Below are 19693 nucleotides of genomic sequence, written 5' to 3'. Positions count from 1 at the left end.
CAGACTTCATGTGGAAGAAGTGGTATTCTGGGAGTTCCTGTCGTGGCGCAGTGGTTAACGAATCGGACTAGGAACCATGAGGTTGTGGGTTCGGTCCCTGCCCTTGCTCAGTGGGTTAACGACCCGGCGCTGCCGTGAGCTGTGGTGTAGGTTGCAGACGCGGCTCGGATCCAGTGTTGCTGTGGCTCTGGCATAGGCCAGTGGCTGCAGCTCCGATTCAACCCCTAGCCTGGGAACCTCCATATGCTGCGGGAGCGGCCCAAGAAATAGCAAAAAGACAAAAAAAAAAAAAAAAAAAAAAAAAAAAAGAAGGTGGTATTCTGCCACTGCAGAACAAAGTGGGCTGTGAGCAGCTATACTGCCCATGTCAGATGTGGAGTTGATCTGCTGGCCATGGGTTACTAACACATTGCAAGGACCTTGACTTTGTGCCTCTACTTCCCCTCTTACTGTAAGTAAACACTGTGTATTTTTCCCAGGGTATATTTTTTGTTCTTCATGACCTCAAATCATGCACTGGTCTTTTCCTTGGTGGCACCCACTGCCTTGTACCCTTGGCCAAAGAGCCACCCAGTGAATAGTAAAACATAGTCCACTTATAAAATTCCATAGAAGATTTTCTAATATAAAGTACAATATAAATTCTCTGAAGGTGAGCAATATTTGGGTCATAACTGAAACACTTCAAATATTATTTAAATTCCAAGGAGTTCTTGCCAGCACAAATTAGTTGATGCTTTATAAGAACTGAAATGTGAAAAGCTTTCTCACATTCTCTTCATTTAAACTGCTTCTCCAGTGCTGCAATCCCACTGTCTACTATACATATATCCCGTAAGGTCTCTCTCCAGTATGAATTCTGTGATGTGCCTTAAGCATTGAACTAAGTCTAAAGGACTTCCCACATTTGTAGCACTCAAAGGGTTTTTCACCAGTATGAATACTCTGATGTACCTTAAGGCTTGAACTGAGCCTAAAGGACTTCCCACATTTGTTACATTCAAATGGTTTCTTACCACTATGTATACTTTCATGCCGAGTAAGTCGTCCATACACACTAAAGGCCTTCCCACATTCCTTACACTCATAGGGTTTCTCACCAGTGTGAAATCTATGGTGTATAGTGAGTTGATGGCTACTCCTAAAAGCCTTCCCACACTCCTTACATTCATAGGGTTTCTCACCAGTATGAATTCTCTCATGTCTAACAAGATGTGAAGCATGACTAAAAGCCTTTCCACAATCTTTACATTCATAGGGTTTTTCACCAGTATGAATCCTGTCATGTTGTATAAGATTTGAGGCTTGACTAAAGGCCTTCCCACATTCCTTACATTCATAGGGTTTCTCACCAGTATGAATTCTCTGATGTATTCTAAGTGTTCCAATGTCACTGAAGGCCTTCCCACATTCCTTACATCCATAGGATTTCTCACCAGTATGAACTCTTCCATGTTGAGCAAGGTTTGAGGCACGACTAAAGGCCTTCCCACATTCTTCACATTCGTAGGGTTTCTCACCAGTATGAATTCTCTTATGTACTTTAAAGTCTGTAAGACGACTAAAGGCTTTGCCACATTCCCTACATTCATACGGTTTCTCACCAGTATGAATTATTTGGTGTACTCTAAGGTCTGTATGACGACTAAAGGCTTTCCCACATTCCTTACATCTGTACGGTTTCTCACCAGTATGAATTATTTGATGTACTCTAAGGTCTGTATGACGACTAAAGGCCTTCCCACATTCCTTACATCCGTATGGTTTCTCTCCATTATTGATTCTGTGATGCAGAGTAAGAGATGAAGGTTTTGTAGAAATGTACATATTTCCATAGCTGATTATATCATATCTTGATTCAAAATCTAGAACAAATAAGAAAAGTTTCTTTCACCACAAAACATTTTATAAAAGAGAAAAATGAAAATTTCACCCATTAGAGGATGGTTTAAAGAACTTTAAAATATGGAGTTCCCGTCGTGGCGCAGTGGTTAACGGATCCGACTAGGAACCATGAGGTTGCGGGTTCGATCCCTGCCCTTGCTCAGTGGGTTAAGGATCCGGCGTTGCCGTGAGCTGTGGTGTAGGTTGCAGACGCGGCTCGGATCCAGTGTTGCTGTGGCTCTGGCATAGGCCGATGGCTACAGCTCCGATTCAACCCCTAGCCTGGGAACCTCCATATGCCGCAGGAGCGGCCCAAGAAATAGCAACAATAACAACAACAACAACAACAAAAAAGACAAAAAGACAAAAAGACAAAAAAAAAAAAAAAAAAAAAGAACTTTAAAATATGGTTATAAAACTTGAAAATGTAAAGGTGGGCTCAGAAATAATTCATGCAGTAGAGCACTGGTGAATGTTTAACAACCAGCTCTACAAGGCACATACAGAACAAAGAGAAGCGTAAAAGTCATTGCGACAGATATTAAGCATGCAATAAAAAGCCGTGAATCAGCAATGAAACAAGAGAAGGAAAACGTTTCTCATCATTAAATGACTCCAGGATGGGGGAGTTCCCGTCGTGGCGCAGTGGTTAAGGAATCCAACTAGGAACCACAAGGTTGCAGGTTCGATCCCTGGCCTTGCTCAGTGGGTTAAGGATCCGGCGTTGCTCTGAGTTGTGGTGTAGGTTGCAGATGCGGCTCAGATCCCGGGTTGCTGTGGCTGTGGTGTAGGCCAGTGGCTATAGCTCCGATTCGACCCCTAGCCTGGGAACCTCCATATGCCTAAGGAGCGGCCCTAGAAAAGGCAAAAAAAGACAAAAAAAAAAGACTCCAGGATGGTGTCATGAAGTGCCTACAGTCCATCCCCCTCTTTGACTGATTTCAACTATAAACACTTGACAGAATACAAAAATTAACTACAGAAGGACTGCCAATAAAAGAAGGAGGGTATTGAAAAGGAGCCAGACTTTACAAAGCACCCAGACTGAACTGAGTTTCTTGCTTAACTCACGTTCAGGCACTTGCTTCAAGCGCAGGTCCCAGTTATTGTGGGGCAAGCATGGGCTACAAAAATTCCAACAGAAACTCCACACTATTTCTGGCTATAAGAACAATGAGAGGGAGGAGTTCCCATCATGGCTCAGTGATTAACGAATCTGACTAGGAACCATGAGGTTTCAGGTTTGATCCCTGGCCTTGCTCAGTGGGTTAAGGATCTGGCGTTGCCAAGAGCTATGGCATAGGTCACAGACGTGGCTCAGATCTGGCATTGCTGTGGCTCTGGCGTAGGCCGGTGGCTACAGCTCTGATTAGACCCCTAGCCTGGGAACCTCCATATGCTGCAGGAGCAGCCCTAGAAAAGGCAAAAAGACAAAAAAATAAAAAATAATAATAATAATAAAAAGAACAATGAGAGGGAGTACTACCAAACTGGAAAGTAATGGGGGAATGCTGGTACAAAAACAGCCAGAGAAGGAAATTTCTTAATTTGGTGTTTGGGTATAGATCAGTACAACATTCACCATTACCAACAATGACAACATGCATGAGAAAGATATAAATTAAATATAATTACTATATCTAGTAAACAATTTGAAAACCTTCCCACAAAGGAAATTCCAAGCACAGGAGGTATCACTGGTGAATTGTTTCAAATACTTAATGAAGAAGTAGTACTGACTCTAAACAAACTCTCCCAGAAAATTGAGTCGTGAATCACTATGCAGCTAGTTAATCTGCCACCAAATAGAGGAAAAACAACATAAGGAGTGAAAGTTACACACTATACAACCTTGTAAACATATATGCAAAATACTAAACACTGTCCTAACAAACAGAATCCACCAATATATAAAAAAGATCATGCCTGTCTTAGCTCTTTTGCGCCATAGACTGGGTAGCTTATAAACAACAGAAATTTATTTCTCGTGCTTCCAGAGAAGTCCAAAATCAAGACACCAGTATGGTGATGTTCTGGTGATGTCCTTTTTCCTGGTTCATAGCTAGTGCCTTCTCAACATGTCCTCACAAGATGAGAGGAATTAGGGACTGCCATGGGAACTCTTTATAAGAACACTAATTCCACTCATGAGGGCTCCTCCACTTTCATGACCTAAACCCCTCCCAAAGGCCCTTCCTCCTAATGCCATCATCTTGTGAGGTTAGGATTTCAAGGTATGAATGCTAGGGGACAGAAACATGCAGACCACAGTGATAGCTAAAAATTCTATCAATATAATTCACTATATTGACAAAATAAAATTGATAATTTTTTTTCATGTCTAAAAAATTTTTTTTTTTTTATGGCCACATCTGTGGGATATGGCATTTCCTGGGCCAGGGATTAAATCCTTGTTGCAGCTGCAAACTTTGACACAGCTGCAGCAACACTGGATCCTTTAGGCCAATGTGCCCGGGTAGGGATCAAACTTGCACCTTCACAGCAACCCGAGCCACTGCAGTTGGATTCTTAACCCATTATGCTACAGTAGGAACTCCTAAAAAAATTTTTTTTAAAGCATTTAACAAAAGCCACATCCATCCCATATAAAAACTCACAGCAAACCAGGAAAAAATAACTTAACCTAGTAAAGCTCACCTGCAAAAACTCCACAGCTAACATCATAGCCAATGGTGAATTATGCTTACTACATATGCTAAGGAACAGTAGAAAGTTATGCCCTCACCACTTCTACTCAACACTGGACTAGAGATTCAAGGCAGTGCAATAAAGCAAGAAAATAAAGGCATGCAGGAGAAAAATTAAAAAACAAAAATGTCTTTAATCACAGATTACTCAATCACATGTGTAGAAACTCAGCTATAATCTACAAAACAGCTACTAGAAAATAATAATTGAGTTTAGCAAGGCTGAAGCATATATGACCATCATGTAAATATCAGAGAATACTTGAAGTCAAATTTTATAAATACAATTTAAAGTAGCATTGGGGAGTTCCTGTCGTGGTTCAGCAGAAACGAATCTGACTAGCATCTAGGAGGACACAGGTTGGATCCCTGGCCTTGCTCAGTAGGTTAAGGATCCAGCATTGCTATGAGCTGTGGTGTAGATTGCACACACGGCTTGGATCTGACATGGTTGTAGCTGTGGCGTAGGCCAGTGGCTACCGCTCCAATTCGACCCCTAGCCTACTGAGGGTGCAGCCCTAAAAAAACAAACAAACAAAAAAAAACAAACAAAAAAAAAAAAGAAAAGAAAAGAAAAAAGGAAAAAAAAAGGAAAGTAGCATCGGAGTTCCTGCTGTGATGCAGTGGGTTAAGAATCTGACTGCAGCAGCTCGGGTCACTGCAGAGGTGCAAGTCTGATCCTCAGCCTGGTGCAGTTGGTTTAAGGATCTAGCATTGATGCAGCTGTAGGTCAATCCCTGGCCTGGGAATTTTCATATAGCATGCAGCTTATGAAATAAATAAAGTAGCATTAAAAGTAGGACATACTGGGAGTTCCCTGGTGGCCTAGATGTTAAAGATTTGTCATTGTCACTGTGGTGGCTCAGGTTCAGTCCCTGGCCCTGGACCTTCCCCATGCTGTGGGCGTGGCCAAAAAAGTTCATGTAATGAAAACTTGATAAATAATGATTGATGAAATTGATTCATAGATTCGATGTATGCCCAGTAAAAATCCCAGCACACTTTTTTGTTGTCTATGCTGAAATTGACAATCTGATCCTAAAATTTTTTTTTTTTTTTTTTTTGTCTTTTTGCCTTTTCTTGGGCCACTCCTGCGGCATATGGAGGTTCCCAGGCTAGGGGTCGAATCGCAGCTATAGCCGCTGGTCTACACCAGAGCCACAGCAGCGCAGGATCAGAGCCGCGTCTGCGACCTACACTACAGCTCAGGGCAACGCCAGATCCTTAACCCACTGAGCAAGGGCAGGGATCGAACCTGCAACCTCATGGTTCCCAGTCAGATTCGTTAACCACTGCGCCACCACGGGAACTCCTGATCCTAAAATTTATAGGGAAATGCAAAGAACCTAGAAGAGTCAAAACAACTTGGAAAAGACTACAGGAGAAGGACTAAAACACTACTTAATTATAATATAAGACTTATGAAGACACGGTAAACAACAAATTTAATACTGACATCGAGACACAACAATCAAAGGAACAGATTATCAGAAATCCATGCATACACATATGGAAAACTTCCTTTCATTATTTCAAAGGCAACAGAGTGAAGAAAGGATAGTCTTTTTAAGAAATGATGCGGGAACAACTGTAATAGTCATATGCCAAAAAAAGAATCAATATTTTGACGAACAAAAATAAATCACAAATGGATCACAGGCTATAAAACATAAAACTATAAAAATTTTGAGAAAAAAAAGGAAAAATTGTGTGACCTTGAGCTAGACAAAAAAATTCTTTGATACAACATCAAAAACCATGATTCATAATGAATAAATTGATAAATTCCACTTTGTCAAAATTGAAAGCTTCTATTCTCCAAAGTCACTGCTATAAGAATGAAAGGAATAGTCACAGTAAACAAGAGAATAATAAGAAGGATATCTTTTAAGGTAAAATACGAAAACTAAAGTTCAATAAGAAAACAAACAACCTAACAGAACAGACAAAAGATTTTAAAAAATAATAAACCAAAGAAGACAGCAAATAAGATACTCAGCATCATTAGTCATTACGGAAAAACAAAACCACAACAAAATGCCACTATATACTTATTCAAAGATGAAAAGTAAAGACTGACCATATGAATTGTTCAGCTAGTGGAAATGTGAAATGATATAACAACACTGTAAAACAGTTTGTTACAATTTTAAATTTATAATCTTATTTATCTAAATTTAAATTTAAAATCTTACAAATTTAAATGTACACCTACCATACATTTCAGACATTCAACTCCTAGGTATTTGGCCAGAAAAAAAAAAAAAAAATGAAAGCATATGTCCATTCAAAAGCTTATAAACAAATTGTGGTACAACCAAATACTGGTGTAGTATTGAGCAATAAAAAGTAAAATATATAGGAGTTCCCATCGTGGCTCAGTGGTTAACAAATCCAACTAGGAACCATGAGGTTGCAAGTTTGATCCCTGGCCTTGATCAGTGGGTTAAGGATCCGGCGTTGCCGTGAGCTGTGGTGTAGGTCTCAGACACAGCTAGGATCCCACATTGCTGTGGCTGTGGTGTAGGCCGGTGGCTATAGCTCCAATTCGACCCCTAGCCTGGGAACCTCCATATGTCGAGGAAGCGGCCCAAGAAATGGCAAAAATACAAAAAAAAAAAAAAAAAAAAGTAAAATATATATAACAACATGGATTATCTATGACATAATTATGCTGACTAAAGGAAGCAAGATGAAAAACTCACACTATCATTCTGTTTATATAAAACGGTAGATATGCAATCAACTCTGTTGTGACAGAAAGTAGATGAGTGCTTACCTAAGAAGTTGGAAAGCTGGGAGTTCCTGTCATGGCTCAGCAGAAACAAATTTGACTAGCATCCATGAGGACGCATGTTTGATCTCTGGCCTTGCTCAGTGGGTTAAGGATCTGGCATTGCCATGAGCTGTGGCGTGGGTCGAAGGTGCAGCTGGGATCTGGCATTGCTATGACTGTGGTGTAGGCCAGCGGCTACAGCTCCAATTCGACCCCTAGCTTGGGATCCTCCATAAGCCATGGGTGAGGCCCTAAAAAGACAAGACCAAAAAAAAAAAAAAAAAAAAAAAGGAAAGTTGGAGGGAGATAGAGCAGGAAGGATTATGGAGGGATACAAGGAATACAAAGTTTTGAAAAATAATCACTTTAATAGATTCAGATAAAGTACTTCACAAAATTGAATACCCATTCAGGTAACAGATATATAGGCAGATAGATAAACTCAGAAACTAGGAAGCAAAGAAAACTATTTCAATTCAACAAAAGTCACAAATGAAAAAACCTACTGTAAGACTTTATTTTCTATGCCAACACGAAAAACACAATAGAGACTAGAAACAGACATACATATGTACAATGATTTTACTTTTGACAAAGGTAGTCAAAGCAATTCAATGGGGAAAGAAAATTCTTTTTTTTTTTTTTCTTTCTTTTTAAGGGCACCTGTGGCATATGGAAGTTCTCAGGCTAGGCAACAGCTATCCCACAGCAATAGCCATACCAGATCCAAGCTCCATCTGCGACCTACAATGCACCTTGTGGCAATGCCAGATCCTTAACCCACTGAGCGAGGCCGGGGATGGAACCCACATCCTCATGGATACTAGTCGGGTTCTTAACCTGCTAAACCACACAGAAACTCCAGGAAATTCCTTTTTTAAAAATGCTAATCAGGAGTTCCTGTTGTGGCACAATGGAAACGAACCCGACTAGTATCCATGCAGATGTGGGTTCCATCCCTGGCCTCGCTCAGTGGGTTAAGGATCCAGTGTTGCCGTGAGCTGTGGTGTAGGTTGCAGATGTGGCTTGGATCCTGCATTGCTATGGCTGTGTAGGCTGTCAGCTGTAGCTCTGATTTGACCCCTAGCTGGGGAACTTCCATGTTGCGGATGTGGCCCCAAAAAGCAAAAAATAAAAATGAAAAATAAATTTAAAATTCTGCTTGAATAACTGGACATCCATAGGGAATACACGAGTCCTGGCCCCTACTCACACCATAATAAAAAACTAACTCAAAATGGATACAGACCTAAACATAAAAGTAAAAATTATAAAAGGTCAAGAAAAAAATAGGCAAAATACTTTGCAACCTTGGAGTAGGCAAAGATTTCCTGGATAATATACCCCCCCAAAAAATCATAAAAGAGCAATTTGATAATTGGGAATACATAAAAATTTAAAAACTCCTTGTAAGATATTGTTAATAAAATTAATAGGTAAGTCACATTGTGAGAAAAATATTTTTAATATTTCAAAAGGACTTTGTATCCAAAATAAAGAATAGTTAACCCTCAAATACAAGAAAATAATGACTTCAAATGAGTAAACACCAAAAAATATGAATGATCAGTAAATGAAAAAAAACTCAAGATCATAGTCATTATGAAAATGTAAATTAAAACCACATACCAACTATAATATCTAAAATTTAAAGGACTGACAATACCTAGTGTTGGAAGGGATATGGAGTAAATGGAATTAAGCAATGTGAAATTTCTAAAATTGTTAAACATGCAGCTACTACTCAACAATTCCACTTGTAGGTATTCACCCTATAAAATATTTGTACACAAACATTCCTAACAGCTCTACTCGTAACTGGTCCCAAACTGAACTCAGACTATTCAAATATTTACCAGACATAGGAATGAATGCTATTTTTAAGACACAGAGTCACACTGAAAAAGAATCTGGGCCCAAATTAGAGGTAAATAGCTCTGCTGTGAAAGGAGAGTGAACAGCATGAAATATAATACGGTGAATAATTAATGAGGTTAAGATGAAGCTGAGTATTTCTTTTTCACATCACCAGCCTTCCTTCACCAAGAAGGGAGCCTTCCAACCAATGCTTCAACAATGTGTTTACCAACTGATCTATCACCAGGGCTCTCACTTACACAAAGGACTTCTACCTGACTTGTTCTTACTCACCTGTTCTCCAGCTTCCCGTTTCCTCCCTCACAACCATCCAGGGCTCTTTTCCTTGCTCCAGTAAGGTGATTACATCTGGCTTAGAAATGTAATGGTCTGCTTAAAGAAAAAAGAATGCCACAGGATGGAAAATTAACTTGCAACTAGTCAAGATTAAAATTATAATAAAAGGACATAATGATGTCAACTATTTTAGAGAAGAATAAGAGAATTAAAGAACAAGATATCAGTCAGGAGAGGGAAAGTGTTTGTTCTGCTGTTCATTTATTAAACTCGCATCTTCCCTAACTCTTAGAGTAAGCCTAATGTGGTTAAAAACATACTCAGAAGCCTGGGATCAATTCCTGCCTTTGTTACTTTCCAGCTGGGTATAACCTTGGACAATTCATTTAAATCCACTATACCTCAGGATTCTCATTTATAAAATGAGGGAAATAACAGCACCATTGGAGGAATTAAATCAGTTAATATTCTCAGTTATTTTAATCAGTTAATTCCATAATGTGATTAGAATAATAACTAGTACACAATAATTAAAATGTTAGCTATTAACATTATTCTTAGGCTTTTATGTCACTAGAGGGCATAAGAAAAGATGGCTAGAAGATATTCATTCCTTTTTTTTTTGCTTTTTTTTTTTTACTTTTTATTTTTTTATTTTTTATTTTTATTTTTATTTTTTACTTTTTAAACTTAAAGTATAGTTAATTTATAATGATGTACCATTTCTGCTATACAGCAAAGTGACTCAGTTATACACATATATACAATCTTTTTATTATTATTTTCCAATTATTATTATATTCCAATTATTTATTATTATTTTCCAATATATCCAAGAGATTGGATATATTTCCCTGTGCTATATAATAGGATCCTGTTGTTTATCATTATTATTCCACTTCGAATGTAATTTTCATGAATTATAACTTTCAACCACAAATCAGATAAACTTTGTTTTTGGAGATGAAATGCTTTTGATACAGTTTTAAATAAATTCCAATTATCTAATCCATCACCATATAAGTTGTAGAGGCTCTTTCGATATTGAGAGCAATTCTGGATCCTCTGTCAAGCCAATACCCCTGAAACTACTTTAGATCATAAAATGGAGTATTATAGCAATTTGGGGCACGAATGAATAAAAAACTTGGATCCCTTGACAATGGTTATAATATATGCCGCAAATTTCTTTTTTTTTTTTGGGGGGGGGGCGCACTTGCAGCATATGGAAGTTCCCAGGCTAGGGGTCGAATCAGAGCTACAGCTGCCAGCTTATACCACAGCCACAGCAACACAGGATCTGAGCCGCGTCTGCGACCTATACTACAGCTCACAGCAACGCCAGATCCTTAACCCACTGAGCCAGGCCAGGGATCAAACTCCCAGCCTCATGGTTCCTAGTTGGATTTGTTTCCCCTGTGCCTCAACAGGAACTCCTATGCCACAAATTTCTAATTTAGCTGCTTGGTCATTATGGGAGAGAAGCACATGCAAAAAAAAAAAAAAAAAAAAAAGAACACAAGGAGATGTGAATATTATTGAAGGAAGAGAAGAGGAGCGTGTTTAATGGAGCTGCCATTTCTTTGTCATTGTTGTTGTTGTTTTTGGTGGTGTTGTTTTTGGCCAAGGCCTCAGCATGCGTAAGTTCCTAGGCCAGAGATCAAACCCACACCACAGCAGCCACACCAGACCTTTAACCCGATGTGCTTCAAGGGAACTTCTGGAGCTGCCATTTCTAACCTGACAAAGCTCAAACCACTTTTTGGGGAAGAGAGAAAACAAATTTAACTAGTTTCTTGAAAGGTGGCCCTGAAAATTGCTATGGAAAAAAATGTATAGCCTATAGAGCAGAGTCTACATAAATCTAAGTTACTTGCAGCTGATGGACATACCCAGTGAAACCAAGTTACCATAGTTCTCCATCATCACATCCCGGTACAAAGTCTTCTGAACAAGATCAAGACATTCCCACTCCTGCTGAGAGAAGCCTATGGCCACATCACTGAATGTCAGGGATCCCTGAAACAGAAAATACATGTATTAGTGGGGAAATTAAAGAAAATATGTTGAAAGTAGAAGCAGAGGAGATGACGGACTTCTCTTTAGGAAAAGAGAAAATGAAAGCATGTAGGCAGTCAATCTGTGATATGGAAAGAGACTAAAGCACAATGTATACTTTTTTTTTTTTTTTTTTTTTTTTACAAAGGCTGCAGACATGAATCAGATGTCTTTCAAACTCTGAGATACTTATAAATATCTGAACCATTTGGAAATTGACAAAATAACATTTTCCTCCTTAGTTAAAAAACGTATATAAGAATAATGTCTAGGAGGATCTCCCATCGTGGCTCAGTGGTTAACGAATCTGACTAGGAACCATGGGGTTGTGGGTTCAATCCCTGGCCTTGCTCAGTGGGTTAAGGATCCGGCGTTGCCGTGAGCTGTGGTGTAGGTTGCAGACGCGGCTCGGATCTGGCATTGCTGTGGCTGTGGCGTAGGCCGGCGGCTATAGCTCTGATTAGACCCCTAGCCTGGGAACCTCCATATGCCGAGGCTGCGGCCCTGGAAAGACAAAAAAACAAAGAATAATGTCTAAATGGTATCTACCTCATAAATTCTTGATTAATGAATATTTCTCCCAATTTTAGAAAATTGAATTGGATAATTAAGCCTTTCTTCGAGCATCAAGTACTTCACTATGTCTGATCTTACCATAAGCACTTCTGCTTGTTTCAACAAATACATGTATTATTTTGGCATATAACACTGTATTTTATAAATAAATTAGATTTAATCATTTATTCAATTAGGTTGCACAACATTTGGAAGGTTTTCCATGATTCTAAGGTTCTATTTTATCAACTATATATAATGCTATGCACTTTTGTTGCCATCTACCATTTCTCACTGAATACTTCCCTTATTTTGAGCAGAGCAGGTAACTTCATTGATTACCAATGATCTCTATCTCCTGGAATTTATATCCTCAGGCAATCCCCTCCCTTTGAATGTGAGCTGAATCCAGTGAGAGTGAATTATTTCTAACCAATAGAATATAGAAAAGTGATGGAATGTCACTTCCAACATTAGGTTCTAAGAAGCTATGATTTTGGAGTTCCCTGGTGGCCTAGCAGTTCAGGACTTGGCATTGTCTCTCCTGTGGCTTGGGTTACTGCTGTGGCTCAGCTTCAATCTCTGGCCTGGGAATTTCTGCATCCTGTGTGTGTGGCTGGAAAAAAAAACTGATTTCCTCATTGGTTATTCTCTATTGCTGTCTCCACTTGCTCACTTCAATGAAGCCAGCTACCATGCTGTGAGCTGCCCTAAGGAGAGGCCCACATAACAATAAACCAAGGGCAGTTGCCAGCCAAAGGCCCTCAGGCCAACAGCCATGAAGAACTGGATCCTGTCAACAAATGCTTCAGTATGTGCAGATGCAAATCCATTCAAAGTTTCACTTTAAGATGACTGCAACCCTGACCAACACATAACCCCTAAGAGACCCAGAGCAGAACATCCAGATAAGCCACATCCAGATACCTGACTCAATGAAACTGTGAGATATGCTGCTTTAAGATACTATGTTTCAGAGTAAATAATTATGCACTAGGCTCAGCCGTTAATGGATGTGAATAGTATCCATGAGGACAGAGGTTCGATCCCTGGCCTTGCTCAATGGGTTAAGGATCCGGCACTGCAGTGAGCTGTGGTGTAGGTTGCAGATGCGGCTCAGATCCTGCATTGCTGCAGCTGTGCTGTAGGCCAGCAGTTACAGCTTCAATTTGACCCCTAGCCTGGGAACCTTCATATGCCACAAGCACGGCCCTAAAATGCAAAAAAAATAATATATATATATATGTGTGTGTGTATATATATATATATATATATATGCACTAAAAGATAATATACTGGTTTAAATGATACTGAAGAAGGCTGGTCAATTATATAGATGTTACATATACTTAGCATGTCTCATTTAATAACAAAATAGCGTACTATTTATGTTTCATGGTTTTGTGAGCAAATCCATGACCTCCATGTTAAAAGCCCAATGATACACTAATCCATACAAAGCATTAAATTTCACACTACACATTAAGATTCACATCATTTAATGATAAATTCAACCTCATCTACCTGGAAACCTCAGGTCTGTGGAAAACTTCAAAGTCTTGCCATGGATAGTTAAACAGAACCATCGTCTCCATCCCCAAACTAACCTGCATGGCATAAAACTCCACTATCCCATCATTGCCCTTCATGGCAGAATCGGCATTTAAAATACGTTGAATAATTTGGTAAACAATTACATCAACACTAGTTAGTTTAGAATGGGCCACACAGAGACAGTGCTAGGTAATTTGGCCATATATTTCCCTGGCAATAGGTTATTTGATGGAATTTTCTCTTAGGGAACTTGTGGAAAATTAATGAAAATACTTACATGACCTAAAAACACACATTTCAACAAGAAGAGAAACATCAACTTACACGGGCCATGGTTTTAGACCTGCAAGAGCTGGTCAGTCCTCTGGGTTCCTCTACCAGAAAAGCATAGTCCAGAAAACGCAGACCTGGGAGAAGAGGAAAAACCTTGAGGCCAGTTTGCTTTAGTGTTTCCCCACTTGACTAAGCCAGTATTACTATTTTCGCTCTTCTAGTCCGGATTTCAAATCACATTGCACTGCACACAACTTGAGTAAGTTAGAACTGTGGACAAGTCCATTCCCTCACTCAGTTCCCAGGGTCTCGGGTACAGAGTCAATTCTCCACTGAAACTAGAGCCAGATACTTCGGGAGAAAAATTTCTGGCCAATGTACCACTGTGATAAGATTGCTATGAACCTGAGATTGGGCAGCTTGGTCCTGCTCTGAGCAGATCTTCCTCTTTCCATTCCCAACTTTAAGAGAGAAAAGAGGCCATGAAAGTGGGTGAAGTTGATAAAAATATCAGAGATGGATGAGGAATGTTCAGCATCTGAGCCCCATAAAGCTTACTAGTTAAATATGTGACAGACCAACATTATGCTAGAAGACAAAATAGTCATTAAATATTAAATTGGGAAGAATAGTTAAGCATGTGGAAAATACTCCAGGGAGATCCTGTTGTGGCTCAACAGTAATGAATTCGACTAGTATCCAAGAGGATGCAGGTTCGATCCCTGGCCTTGCTCAGTGGGTTAAAGGATTCAGCGTTCCCAAGGTATAGGTCAGCAGCTACAGCTCTGATTCAACCCCTAGGCTGAGAACTTCTATATGCCGCACACATGCATAAAAAGACCCTAAAATGACCAAGAAAAAAAAAAAAGAATGTCCCATATGTAATATCCCATATTCATATCCCATATGAATATGCAACAGAAAAATCAGGTTGACTAACATATTTATATTTAGGAAATAAAAGAATACATTAATCAATAAAGAGAGGAGAATGGCAGACAATCATAAAAACAGAAGATAGAAAAACCTGGAAATTTATATGGTTATATATTAACAGCCCATATATTTGGCTATATTTTGCATTTTGCTTTGGGGTGGAGGTGTCTTTAGAAATGAGTCATTGTGTACTTAGTGGGTTTTAGTCCATACATGAAACAATGAAATACAACCAAGAAGTTCTCTTGTGGCCTGGTGGGTTAAGGATCCTGCATTGTCACTGCTGTGGCATGGGTTAGATCCCTGGCCTGGAGATTTCAACATGCCACAGGAGAGGCAAAAAACAAACAAATGAAAAACAAAAACAAAAAACAAGAAAAAAATAACGAAGATATAAAAGATACCTTGCCATGATCAGAATTCATCAGCGATCCCTATCTTTTCACTTAGATCTTGGTTTTTCGTTTGTTTTTAAAGTTTACTTTATAATCATTTTACAATTGACTAGAAACATGAAATATGTATGTGATGTTTATTTATTTGTTTGTTTGTCTTTTTAGGGCCAAACTTGTGGCATATGGAAGTTTCCAGGCTAGGGGTCCAATTGAAGCTACAGCTGCCAGCCTACACCACAGCCACAGCAAGGCTGGATCGGAGCCCCATCTGAGACCTACACCACAGCTCATGGCAACTCTGAATCCTTAACCCACTGAGCAAGACCAGGGATGGAACCCATACCTCCATGGGTACTAGTTGGGTTTGTTTCCACTGAGCCATGACAGGAACTCCTTTACATGATTTTTAATTTGTTAAGGCGAAGACTTCTCCAAAAAAAAAAAAAAAAAAATTATGGGCGTTTCCAGGTGGTCTAGTGGTTAGGACTCAGTGCTTTCACTGCTATGGCTTTGGTTCAGTCCCTGATCTGGGAGCTGAGATCCCCTTAGACCCCTAGCCTGGGAACCTCCATATGCCAAGGGTGTAGCCCTAAAAAGACAAAAAAAATATGGAGATTCCCAGGGTAGGGGCTGAATCCAAGCTGCAGCCTGGGCCTACGCCACAGCCACAGCCACACCAGATCCTAGCTGTGTCTGAGACCTACACAACAGCTCACGACAACACAGGATCCTTAACCCACTGCACCAGGCCAGGAATCAAACCTGAAACCTCATGGTTCCTAGTCGGATTCATTTCCACTGCGCCATGACGGGAACTCCAGCTTAATAAAATCATTAATTAAAAAAAGAGAGAGGAAATTCCTGCTGTGGCACAACAGGATTGGCAGTGTCTCTGCAGAGCCAGGATGCAGGTTCGATCCTGGCCTGGCGCAGTGGGTTAAGGATCCTGTGTTGCCACAGCATAGGCTGCAATTGTGGCTCAGATCTGACCCATGGCCCAGAAACTCCATATGCCTCGGGGCAGCCAAAAACAACAAAAGAGAGAGAAAGATTATATGACAGGAAAAGAGAAAATGTCCCCTTCATCAGTCCCCAGCAGCTATAAAGAACAAGAAAAACTGTTCAGAATCATAAACCTGTTCAAAGAACAGTATGATAAAATTAAGAATACCAGCTGGAGAATGAATCTTATTGTTCTGCATAATATAGACATTTAAGCAAGTATTTATAAATATAATATTTATTTTCTGGTATAACAACTATGTTTGGAAATGTTGTTTGTACTTGCAAGTCACCTTGGAAATCAGAGATGAGTGTTATTTTTTGTGAAAGTAATTTTTTTTTTCTTTTTAAGGCTACACCGCAGTACATGAAAGTTTCCAGGCTAGGAGTTGAATCAGAGCTACAGCTGCCAGACTACACCACAGCCACAGCAACATGGGATCTGAGTGGTGACTGCAACCTACACCACAGCTCACAGCAACTCTGGATTCCTAACCCACTGAACAAGGCCAGAGATCAAACCCGGATCCTCAGGGATCCTAGTTGGGTTGGTGACTGCTGAGCCACAATGGGAACTCCCTGAAAGTCATCTTATATCTCTAAGTCATTAACTATGAAAAGGTGTCTTACTGAGTAATATGTGTCCTGGTAATTAAGTTTCAAATAACATTTGTAATAACTGTTATTACTTGTAATGCTCTTCAAACAAGATTCTCTGCCCTTCCCTCTTCTCCCTACACATACAGAGGTATAAAGAAACCTATCAGTTGATTACATTTCTTTTTTGAACTGTGAGTTAGACTCCTTGTCTCCTTTACTGGATCAATTTTATTCTGCCAAAACAAAACCACATAAAAAAAGAAAAAGAAAAATTGGAAAAATATACACCAAATGTTAACGATATTTAACAGAGATTTAGAGATATTATGGGTTACTCTTGCTTTCTTCTCAATAAATTCCTTAAGGAAACGAATTTTTTTTGGAATAGGCCTGTATTAATTCCATCACCATAAATAAAACATTAAGATATTTCAAAGTATTATAAATATTTATGGATATCACTTTGGGAAGAGGCTATGTTTTCCTCATTAAAAAAAAAATCAAGGAGTTCCCGTCATGGCACAGTGGTTAACAAATCTGACTAGGAACCATGAGGTTGTGGGTTCGATCCCTGCCCTTGCTCAGTGGGTTAAGGATCTGGCGTTGCTGTGAGCTGTGGTGTAGGTCGCAGAAGCGGCTCGGATCCTGCATTGCTGTGGCGCTGGCGTAGACTGGCAGCTACAGCTCCGATTAGACCCCTAGCCTGGGAACCTCCATATGCTTCAGGAAGCAGCCCTAGAAAAGGCAAAAAGACCAAAAAAAAAAAAAAAAAACGATAAATACTAGGAGTTCCCATCATGGCTCAGTGGTTAACAAACCCAACTAGGATCCATGAGGATGCGGGTTCGATTTCTGACCTTGCTCAGTGTGTTAAGATTTGGTGTTGCCCTGAGCTGTGGTGCAGGCCAGCAGCTGCAGCTCCGATTTGACCCCTAGCTTGGGAACCTCCATAGGCCGCAGGTGAGTCCCTAAAAAGAAAAAAGACAAAAAAAACAAAACAACAAAAGACTAAATACTAGACCTACAATGAAAAAAATCAATGTGATTAAAATAAATACCACTTATCTCTTCTTTAGCATCCTTTAGCTGTACTTCACTGATATAATTAAAGACATTTCGCTATAAATACTCTAATGGAAAGGAAAATTGCCTTCACATATAAATGTGAATATGTATACCAAATAGGTAGAAAAGTTCACAGAAAATGCTCAATAAATGTGACTAAACACCTTCGTTCTTCTATGAGAAACCAATTAAACTATCCTTCTGGATATAATCCTTGCAAAACTTTGTACAAAATTCCCATTTTAAATGAGCTGCATATATAATTTCAAATTTTCTTCACTACTAATTATCTACAATACTAAGATTCCTTAACATTAGATCACAGCCATTTTCTTCTTATAAGGATTAATTCTTATAAACAGAAATTATATTATCTACATAATATTCTGTCTCGTGGATGTCATATGATTTTCATAACCAGTCCCATTAGCATAATCATTAATTTTGTGCAAATGCATCCCAGGGTATAACAAGATTGCAGATCAGTTACCCAGGTCTAATCTTTTGGGTTATGTACACCTTTGAAAAATGCATTTTTACAAATATATGCAGTAATTCTATACAATTACAAAGGGTCTGTGGCCCCTTGTAAGCCCCAAAATACAAAGGACCTCTGGATCAGAACTCTTCTTCTGGAAGACTAGTGTACAGGTGTCCCTCTGACATTCAAGTGCTCATCACATTTACTTCGTATTTTGTTACTGACTTATAGAAATCTGAATGACATAAAATAAAAACAATGTTAGGCATTTTTTAATGTTCCACCCTTCAAGACTACTATACCCGCCGTGACCTCACACATAGAACCAAAATCAAGTAAGACTATACAATCTGCATCAGAGCTCAAGAAATGGTATCATACTCAAATATATGGGAACCCAAGAGAACTATCTGGGAGCCGTAATCTGCGTAAAGAATCCTATTCTTGGAGTCTTTTTAGAAATACGTTCCCAGGAGCCTGTCTCAGGGCAATTCTTGATTTAAAATTCGGATCTCAGCAGCTGGAATGTGTCCCGCAGGACTCAAAACCAGATTTCTCAATTGTGCTCACATCTCTTCGGTAGACGAGTACGTTTGAGAAGCCTAGAAGCAGCAGCGGGACAAACAGCTATATGTTACACGACACCACAGAGACACCGAAATCCACGTTCACAAAAAAGGACATGCACCTTGTGTCTCCGCTGTGCCAGATCGAACACATACCTCTCAGTCTCACAATCGCACTCACTCTAAGACAGAGATGAAACCACTCTCCCGGCTGCAATTCCTGATCTCACTGCCTACCCTAACGACGACTCTTTCTTTTTACTGGCAACCTTCATCTAGGTCCAGTCTCAAAAGGGCACCCACCGCCGTGGAACCATCACGTGGCACGGAGCGCGGCCTCTCACAAACAAGCACCCTTCCGATTTTCTCACAGGGTTCCTCCAACTACCTCCCCGCTGCTCCAGCACCCACAGGCCCGAGGGGGCGGGCAGACTCGCGCGGCGGCTCTGGGCTTCCAGGCTCTGAGCGCCCCCCGCAATCCCATTCTCACTGCCACTCATCGTCCCTAGTGGGCTGGAGCTACTTCTGCACATTTTTTTCCGCGGCCACTCACGCCAGTTTCTTGCCCCGACGAGTGCCACACACGTGCAGTGCGCAACAGGGAAAAAGGTCCAGAGTGGAAGTCACCTACTGGACTGTGGTGCCTGGTTCCGAGTCGTAAAAGTCTTAACGCAAAGCAGCCACCG

General features: G+C 39.9%; 2 protein-coding genes across 6 annotated transcripts in view; both read right to left on the bottom strand.

The window, feature by feature from the left end:
* Positions 1 to 19693, bottom strand: part of NFKBIB (NFKB inhibitor beta) — a 1076695-nt gene that overhangs the window by 868312 nt on the left and 188690 nt on the right. The window lies entirely within an intron of this gene.
* Positions 600 to 19675, bottom strand: LOC102165762 (uncharacterized). Of its 5 annotated transcripts, XM_084960770.1 has the most exons (6): positions 17753 to 19675; positions 16796 to 17471; positions 14014 to 15607; positions 11415 to 11541; positions 9520 to 9618; positions 600 to 1865 (listed from the first exon to the last, which is right to left on the bottom strand). In XM_084960770.1, the coding sequence occupies exons 3-6, from the start codon at positions 14020 to 14022 to the stop codon at positions 820 to 822; spliced, it is 1281 nt and encodes a 426-aa protein (XP_084816896.1). In that variant the 5' UTR covers positions 14023 to 15607; positions 16796 to 17471; positions 17753 to 19675; the 3' UTR covers positions 600 to 819. The 5 variants fall into 5 exon arrangements, with proteins under 5 accessions (XP_084816896.1, XP_084816895.1, XP_084816897.1 ...); XM_084960769.1 differs by lacking the exon at positions 16796 to 17471 and having other exon boundaries at positions 14014 to 14096; positions 19561 to 19675; XM_084960771.1 differs by lacking the exon at positions 16796 to 17471 and having other exon boundaries at positions 9520 to 9615; positions 14014 to 14096; positions 19561 to 19675.

The sequence above is a fragment of the Sus scrofa genome, chromosome 6, assembly GCF_054392235.1.
Source record: "Sus scrofa isolate SSC_HxYL_T2T_F1_AM1 chromosome 6, Sscrofa_HxYL_maternal_Yorkshire_Landrace_v2.0, whole genome shotgun sequence".
NCBI lineage: Eukaryota > Metazoa > Chordata > Mammalia > Artiodactyla > Suidae > Sus > Sus scrofa.
The sequence above is the reverse complement of the archived record's forward strand: the minus strand, read 5'-3'. Positions and strand labels throughout refer to the sequence as shown.